Source organism: Diceros bicornis, chromosome 3 (assembly GCF_020826845.1).
Source record: "Diceros bicornis minor isolate mBicDic1 chromosome 3, mDicBic1.mat.cur, whole genome shotgun sequence".
NCBI classification, from domain to species: domain Eukaryota; kingdom Metazoa; phylum Chordata; class Mammalia; order Perissodactyla; family Rhinocerotidae; genus Diceros; species Diceros bicornis.
This window is the reverse complement of record NC_080742.1, coordinates 8,646,516-8,655,636: the sequence shown is the minus strand read 5'-3', so window position 1 is coordinate 8,655,636 and position 9,121 is coordinate 8,646,516. Positions and strand designations below refer to the sequence as shown.

Genomic DNA, 9,121 nt, shown 5'->3' with positions numbered 1-9,121 from the left:
GCACGTACTCCCAATGTCAGAAATGGCATCCTATTATTCATCTTACATTGATGCCCTTTATTTGCTGAATTATCACTTATGCTACCGGGCAGTGGCATGTTATTTTCTTGTGCTAGACTAGCATTCAGGACAATCCAGCTTCCCTGTGAATTAGCTCCTGGAAAAATCTTGGGTCGATAATCACTATTTCCCTATTAACACTTAGATATCCAAATTGGTAATCCACCAGGAGAATGCAAACCATGAATCAGAAATACATACCAAATTTAAAAGTCTAATAATGCTCATTCTGGATTAGCTTACACTGTGGACAGAACTACAGTGGCAGAAAAGAATCAAAATCAAATGAAAGGTTTTTGTTTTAAGAATTCTCTTCTAGGGCCGGCCCCGTGGCTTAGCAGTTAAGTGTGCCTGCTCCGCTGCTGGCGGCCCGGGTTCAGATCCCGGGCACGCACTGACGCACCGCTTCTCCAGCCATGCTGAGGCCGCATCCCACATACAGCAACTAGACGGATGTGCAGCTATGACATACAACAATCTACTAGGGCTTTGGGGGGAAAATAAATAAATAAATAAAATCTTTAAAAAAAAAAAAATTCTCTTCTATAAACAATGGCCCACTGAACTGACTTTTCTATTCCATCAGATCTATTTATCTTTTTATGGACCTATGAACAGAAACATGTCAGAAAGAAAAGCGACCAAAAAGTGAGGCTGGTGTGAGAAGAAACTGCTGATTATGAAGGTCATCAGATTTTCTGTGATACACAGGCTGGGCGGCCACAGCGAGCACCTCCGGGGGGGGGGGGGGGCCTCCGTCCACAGCTGTTATTTGTGCTCTAGTGATTGCCAGGCAGCAGGGACGACCAAGTGACCAGCAATGACTGGGATGAAGGCAGGCTGTGGAGCACAACTCGGAGGAAAAAGCATACTTCTGCACAAATAACAACTCCAACATACACTGTTTCAAGTAGTGCATCTGACTGAAACAAGCTTTCCAAAACAAATGACTCATCAGAAGGAATTATGGTAATTGCTGGAGATTACCAAAGGTTTATTTGGAATGACACAGCACTGGAAACATAACTGTTACAGATGGTGTGGATACAGCATACATCACCTATCTTATTTTAGGACAATCTGTGAAGATGAGTTGCATAAATATAAAGAGGTGGAAAGATGTAGGAGCTTTTTTAAATAGAGTTCTTTTGGGGTGAATTTACAGGCCCCATCATCTAGCCAATCTCAGAAAGGCAGACGTTGAGACTACTTAGCTGCTCAGCCCGACTAGCCTACCTCCAGCCTCAGCAGCTGGACATCTAGATAATCCGGTCCTGCTTTCTCCAAAGGGGCGGCTGTTTAGACATGCTATTTGTCATCGTATCCTGAAAAATGCACATTACAAACACAGATACTGTTGACTGTTTTGGCAATGGGATGGCTGGTTTTGCTCTGAGGCAAAACTGCAACTGTAATGCCAGACAGAAGAAGAGCAATGCATGTATCAATGACACTCAGAGGCCACGAGCTACAATGGGAAGGAAAGAAAGCAACTATGTATATGTAGCTGTGTGCATACACATAGATCCAGGAGTGATGGGAACTAGCTTGTGTGATTGTGTGTCCATATATATAGAGAGAGGTGTGTTGGAAAAGGACATTGAAAACTTTTGCAGCAGTGTAGTTTTAAACACAGTAAACTTGAAAGGGGGAGAGAGAGAGAGAGCACGTGCTCACACCTGTGCAGGGGAATAAGATCATCTCGTACTACAGGATAATTTATCACAGCTTCTGCAGGACAGCCGCTCACTACCATACACTTGGTGCAGAGAAATTCAGGTTCCGGTCTGGAGAAAGCTACTTTAGGATTGGTGGGAGGGGTCAAGGACAAGAGTGTCCACAGCTTGGACAAAGCACAAACAAACCTGTTATCCATAATGTGGGAACCAGTGAGGATTTTTTCCTTAATTTACTTTTTTTCTCTTACATTTTTTTACACACATGCTCCACTGATATATCCTTCCAAGCTTTGTCTGGCATCAGTCTGTAAATCATTAAGAGTGTAACAGCAAAAGTGAACTCCTCAGGTTTTCATGAAGGTTTAAAAACCCAGTACCAGGCTCCTTCTATAAGACTTTGGCCCTAATCCAGGCGTCGGGTGAAGTTCTCTGGAAAGAGGCCTTTGTAGCTGGCAAGGTCTCTGTACTGAAGCCAGTCTGACTCCTTCACTCCTACCAGCCAGCCTGCATCCTGCAAGACAAAGAGAGGGCTTTCAAGGTCCAATAAACTACTGAAAAAACCTGCACCGCCAACAACTTATAAAATAATTTGCTTAGTGTTGTGGTCCTGCACCAAGACGTCACATTACACATAAACCGGTGTGCTGAGATCAGTGGGAAGCCTCATCCCAAACAAATGGTTAATTAAAAATAAATAAACAGGGCTGGCCCCATGGCATAGTGGTTGAGTTCGATGCGCTCTGCTTCGGTGGCCTGGATTCGCGGATCCCAGGCATGGACCTACATCACTCATCAGCCATGCTGTGGTGGCGTCCCACACGCAAAATGGAGGAAGACTGGCACAGATGTTAGTTCAAGGCTAATCTTCCTCAAGCAAAAAAAGAGGAAGATTGGCAACAGATGTTAGTTCAGGGCAAATCTTCTTCACCAAATAAATAAATAAATAAACATTTTAAATTATTTATTTTCTGCATAAAGTATAGTTAACTGAAAGTTAATATTAATATTATAATTTCATATAAAGTACAGTTAATTGATGCTAACTGTATTATGACATGAGTTCTTAAGGAAGGGAAAAGGATTAGAATTATAGCCAGTGCAAAGAGAGAAACACCAGGTGAAAACGTATCATGCACAAGAACATTCCCTGTCCTGTGGGTCATAGTGAAAAAAAGGCTTGAGGACCCCTGGGTTAGAATACAGTGCTGACCAGGCCATGGCAGGTCTTGTATTTCATCCTGAACCACTTGCTTATAAGAAAGAACTCTGTGCCCCAGCTCATATCATTTAACCCAAATAAACCACACATACTGGGCTTATCAAATAATAACAGCTAGATATGTGTCACCTGATATTACTATTGTGTTTGTTGTTGCTGTTATAATAACTAATTTTTCAAGTTTATATAAACTACAAAGCAGTTTGTTGTCATGACACTCTCGTTGGAAACATTCATTTTTTTTATAAATTATTCCTCATAAACATTTGTCTATCATATAGGCATGCCATCATAAAAATGAAGACATTTAGCCATGGAAAGGTTAAAGAACCCATCTGCATATGGTCTTACAGAATGGGCGATGACATGCAAGACTGAGAAACGGAGGCTGCTGCCTGTCCTTGGCCTCCTGAGGATAAGCAGAGGCTACTAGAAAAAAGCTGAGTTGAAGGAATAACATTAGACATACAGACTGTATGAAGCAAAACGAGTGGGAAATGATTATCTTTATTATGTTAACCAATACGGGAAAGAGATCCCACTTAAGAAGAAAGATGGCCAGACGTGATCTGAACCAATCCCCAACAGAGCTCAAGTACATCAGATAAAATAAGGTCTCAAAAATTAAATGAAGAAGCTGAATACATTCCCTTTTGATATAATCTGAGACTATAAATTGACACTGCTATATAGATAAGAAATATAAGCATTTAGACAGGCCAATTTTGAAGGCAAAAGAAAAACCACTGAGAAAAAAAATGACTCAATAAAATAACTGATAATATCCTAGCTGATGAGGAAAAGTGTCCTCTTTAAAATTATGATGTTATGATGTGAAGGACAAAGCTATACTTAAAGTAAAAGACGATAACTAAATATTTTCTAAACCTCCAGTAAGTATACCAAAGGCCATATTTTCCCCACCAGTGTCTATATTTGACTTTATTTACAGTGAGTGAGAAAGCTAATAGAGCCAAGTAGAGTCATGCATTTTCAAACAGTCTCAATAAAGACAAAAAGTGCAAGACTGGCACAAACCCACATCAAGATGTAATCCAATACGTATATCTGAAATCCAACTTACAAAGTGAAGACTAATAGCCAATATCAATCAGTAGCGGAGGAAAATATGGAAAATTAAATTTTAACTGCTTCAAATAGGCAGTAGACTAAGGATTTCCAGGTTGAGTAATGGCAAAATAGCTTGTATCAGACAAACGCTTCTGCACAGAACAATTATAAACACTAGAATAACTATATATTTATATTTATATATATATACACACACACACATATGTATACATATATGCAACTATTGCTATACAGAAATGACTGTTATAAGATATAAGTTTATATAGTGGTGTTCTTATAAATAATGGGGTGGTACATATACAACAACTATTTGAAGGCACTATGACAAACAGCAGGCAGGAACTGGGGGATATTTAACCCTTGAAAGTAGGGAACTGCAACAGGTGAGATTGATGCTGATACACCTTCCCCCCTGAGGATTACCCTCAGTCTGTGTGATGCAAGGCACTCAGAAGATAGAGTTAAGAGCTGCCAGAGCAGCTGTACTTTTACGGGAGATATCTTGAAAAGGAGAGAGCTGCAGACAGGGGTCCTCAAATATGCAGAGAAACTTTCCTGAAATCCTGAGCTGCCCCTCAAGCTGTGAATGCATAAGGTGTACCCCAAGGAGCCTGGAGGAAAGCAACAGCGGGAAGACAGAAAAAGCTGAGTATAAATTTAAGCTCTGCCAATGAAGAAGAGGCAGAGTTGAGTTTGAACCCCACAAAGTTAGGGGGCTTGATAAACCCTTCAGGATTTCTATTGAAATCCCAGAAGGGCCATGTCTCAGAGGTAGAGACAATGTCCCAGGACTAAGGATTTATCCTAAGAGTAAAGGCAAAATTGAAACAGACCCACATTAACAGAGTATAGAACAAACTTCCATGAATTCAAAGTAATTATCCAGTAACTTAAATATCTGCTAGAAGAAAAAGAAATAACCTTCAGAGATAGAAAACAGATCTAGACTCACTACAATGTATTATCCACTGTGTCCAGAATCAATTAAAAAACTTACCAGGCATGAGAAAAAAATAGAAAAATATGACCCAAAGATCAAAACCAATCAACAGAAACGTGCCCTGAGATGGCCCAGCTTCTGGAATTTGTCGTAAGAAATTTAAAGCAGCTATTATAAATAGGTTCAAGTACTTAAATTGAAAGATGGTAATAATGAAAGAAGAGGTGGGAAATCTCAGCAAAGAAATGGAAACTATATAAAAGAGCAACGTGGAAACTATAGAACTGTGTACATGTAATATCTGAAACAAAAAATTCACTGAATAAGCTTAACAATAAATTCAAAGTAGCTGAAGAAAGGCTCACTGTACTGAAGACAGATTAACAGAAATTATCCAACCTGAGTACCAAAAAGAAAGAAATACTGAACAAAAAAGAACAGTGTTAGACAACAAGTCCAAAATATGCATAATTGGAGACAGAGAAAAAGAAAAGAAAGAGAAAAAAAATTTAAGAATAATAGCTGAAAGTCTTCCAGATGCAGTGAAAAATATCAGGATACAAGTCTAAGGAGCTCAGTGAACCCCAAGCATGAAAACTACAAAATAACAACACCTAAGCACATTACAGTTGAACCAATGGAAACCAAAGATACAGAGAAATTCTTAAAAAACAGTCGGGAAAAAGTCACGTTGTATACTGAGAAACAACCTTAAACAAATGACAGCTGAGTTCTAATATCAACAGTAGAGACCAGAAAACAAAGGAACAACATCATTAAAGAGTTGAAACAAAAAACAGTCAACTCGGAATTCTTTCTCTAGTGAAAATATCTTTAAAAATGAAGATAAATAAAGACATCTTCAGATAAACAAAAGCTGAGAGAATTTATTGCCAGCAGATCAGCACTACAGGACTTGGTAAAGGAAGTTTTTCAGGCAGAAAGGAAGTGAGATCAGCTGGAAACTCAGATCTGTAGGAACATATAAGAGCACTGGAAACGGTCAGCATGTCGGTAAATACGAAAGACTAGCTTTTTTCCTCTTAATTTCTTTAAAAGATAACTATGGTTAATGCAAAAAATAAAAGTTTATATTTTATAAGTACATGTTTTATATATTTTATAAGTTTAGAATGGGGTTTTAATGATTTTGAGATACATAGACACTTTTGCCTGATGTTGGCAATTTATGCTTGGTCAATTTCTTCTTGAAGACTATTTCTAAGGTTTTAACAATTTTATTAATCCTTTCAAAGAACTAACTTTTGGCTTTATTAATTTTCTCTATTGTGAGTCTTGCATTCATTTGTGAATTTATGTTTATTATTTCCTTCCTTCTATGTACTTTGTATTTAATTTGATCTCTTTTTATCTCCTTAGGCTAAAAAATTACAAATCAATGATCACTATGAAATATTTTTTAAACTTACACTGTGATTTATTTGATCTATGGATTATTTAGAAGAGTATTTTTTAAATTTTTAAATTTTTTAAAGATATACTATTATTATTATTATTAATTTCTAATTTAATTTTATTGTGGTATAGACTCTTTCGTTTGTTTGAACCAGCACCTAATCTATCTTGGTAAGTGTACTATCAAGAGAAAGAACAAAATGCAGGACATGTAAGCCTTAAACTCATAAGTAGTGATGTTATTATCTGGGGGAAGGGCTCATAAATCTCTTTGAGAATATTATGGAAGTTATAGCTCTTCTCTCCAGAAAAATATATTAACAGACACATTTAAATATTTTGCATGCCATTTCAGGAGTTCACAAATTTATGAACAAGAACAAAATGGAGTTCTCAGTTTCTTAACATCAGACTACTATGCTCAAAGGTGACTGTTTTTAGAGAACCTTTTGAAGTTGAGGTATCATTTAAAACACTGTGTAATGCAGAGATTGTTATGTGTACAGGTCAGTGAGTTTTGACAAATGCATACACACGTGTAGCCCACACCCCTACCAAGGTATAAAACACTTCCATCCCCAGAAAGCCCCCTCGGGTTCTTTCCTGGTCCCCTCCACACACCCAGAAGAAACTACTCTTGAATGGACTTTTAATACACATGGATAGTCTGCATTTCCTCAAGGCTGGTGTTTCAGAGACAACATCCCTAGAAAGTGGGTATATAATAAGAAATGGTCATCTATTTGTATAAAAAAGAAACAATATAGCAGCATCTCAAGAGGTGTCCTAAAAATCTACAGTTAGTGATGTGCTGTGATCATAAGCCCTCAGAGCTGCCTTGAAGCATCTCCGAAAATGAAAATGTCTTCAGGGAGTCACTGTGTCCAAATGACCCTCAGGAAAAACCAATACAGCCTGCAGCACCTTCCAATCTCATCCTCTACCTGGTCAGCTTCCGAATCCGAGGGGACCACCAGCACCACGTCACCCCTTTGTAAGGTGAGTTCATCAGAATTTGCTGCCTCGAAATCATGCAGTGTTTCCACCTGCAAAAGATTGTAAAAGAAAGGATTAATTTAGAAAGAAAAGGAGACATAAAGTCAGTCTCACAGATTATCAGCAGGCACTCTGAGAAGCATCTCCAAAGATGAAGCTATGTATCACATCCCAAGGAAGGAAAAAGCCTCTGAAGACAGAAAGAAAATCCTATTCTGTTTACTTAAAACATCTAATTCTTTAGACTGATATGAGGCCATTTGGACGTATATTTACTAATGTAAGGCCTTCTGCAAGAGCTGAAATATAGTGCATTAATTTAATTTTAATTAGTCACATTTTTGTTACAGATTTGCATTTTATTATCACTGATGCTTTATTACTCTGTTTTTTTAACCTGAACTAAAAATGTGTAGTTTTTAGTGAAAACTGTTTTTTTAAGCGGAAATAAAAATATGCAGCAGAAAGCTCCTCTAACCCCCGCTTCTGTCTAATAATTAATAATTGGGAAAACCATCACTTGCATGTTATATGGGAATTACTATTTAATTAAACCCTGTGATCAATTTCTTTATAAATAAACTTCCTTCCCTATCCTACTCTTTAAACCATGCCAATCTGTTTCTTTTCTTTCCTCTTTTTCTTTTTTTAATTGAAATATATTTGACATAACATTGTGTAAATTCAAAGTGTACATGTTAATTTGACACACATATATTGTAACATGATAGCCACTGTAGTGATAATTAGCACCTCTATCACGTTACATAATTATCGTTTCTTTTGAGTGGTTGGAATAATTAAGTTCTAGTCTCTTAGCAAGTTTGACGATTATAATACAATACCATTGTCTATATTCACCTGCTGTGCTTTAGGTCTCTAGGGCGTATTTACTACTCATTGCAAGCCTGTACCCTTAAACAACACCTGTCCTATCTCCCCACCCTTCCTTCCTTTTGAAAGATTTCTTTAAAACTTCATTATAGAAAATTAAAAAAAAAAAGCAGAGAGAAGAGTATAATCAACCCCCACGGACTCATCACCCAGCTTGAATTACTATTTAAGCTACGGCCAGTTTATTTCTCCCATGTCCCTCTCCTCAACCTCACCCCAGAGATTAAACAATTGGCTTTTGAAATGTGTATTTTGCATATAGCACCATAAAATGTCAGAGCTGGAAATGACTATCTTATCCCCAAATTCACTTTTCTGAAAAGAAAACTGAAGCCCGGAGAGAGGGGTTCAGTGACGCTGCTCAGCTCACACTGCAGCTGGTGAGGGAAGCCGGGACGGGCCTGCCGGGCCTGGCGCGCACGCTGCCTCCGTAGCTTCCTGTGCCGTACTTAAAACAAACACAGCACACACGTGCCCTCACTAGCCATGTGCCTAATTTTTTCTCCACATCAATTCATTCATGAGTCTATTATACCCGCTCTGTCCCCATCTGAGGTGGCAAGATAGCAGCTACTTTCTAATGAGCAGAGAGAGAGAAAAAAAAATAATGAGTGTTGCTATTCAATTCCACCCCCACAAACACACATAAATTTAATACTTTTTAAAAGAAAAAGAGCTGAATTTTGAAATGTAAAATCAAATATGGAACTTAAAATTCCAACCATATTCTATTAGGTAGGGTTATCTGCCTTCAACCCTCGGCTTAAGCCAGTGTTTTCAGGTATTTACTGGGGTTTTTGGTAAGGATCCTTTAGTTTCTGAAGG

General features: G+C 38.0%; 1 protein-coding gene across 3 annotated transcripts in view; it reads right to left on the bottom strand.

Annotated features, from left to right (window-relative positions):
• Positions 1-1,024: 1,024 nt before the first annotated feature.
• The window catches only part of AMPH (amphiphysin), a 243,767-nt gene continuing 235,670 nt past the window's right edge, over positions 1,025-9,121 (bottom strand). For all 3 annotated transcript variants that reach the window (XM_058570689.1, XM_058570705.1, XM_058570697.1), the window contains 2 exons: positions 7,351-7,452; positions 1,025-2,250 (listed from right to left, as the gene is read on the bottom strand). In XM_058570689.1, the coding sequence (XP_058426672.1) occupies positions 2,143-2,250; positions 7,351-7,452 (210 nt within the window). In that variant the 3' untranslated portion in view covers positions 1,025-2,142. The remainder of the gene's footprint in view (positions 2,251-7,350; positions 7,453-9,121) is intronic.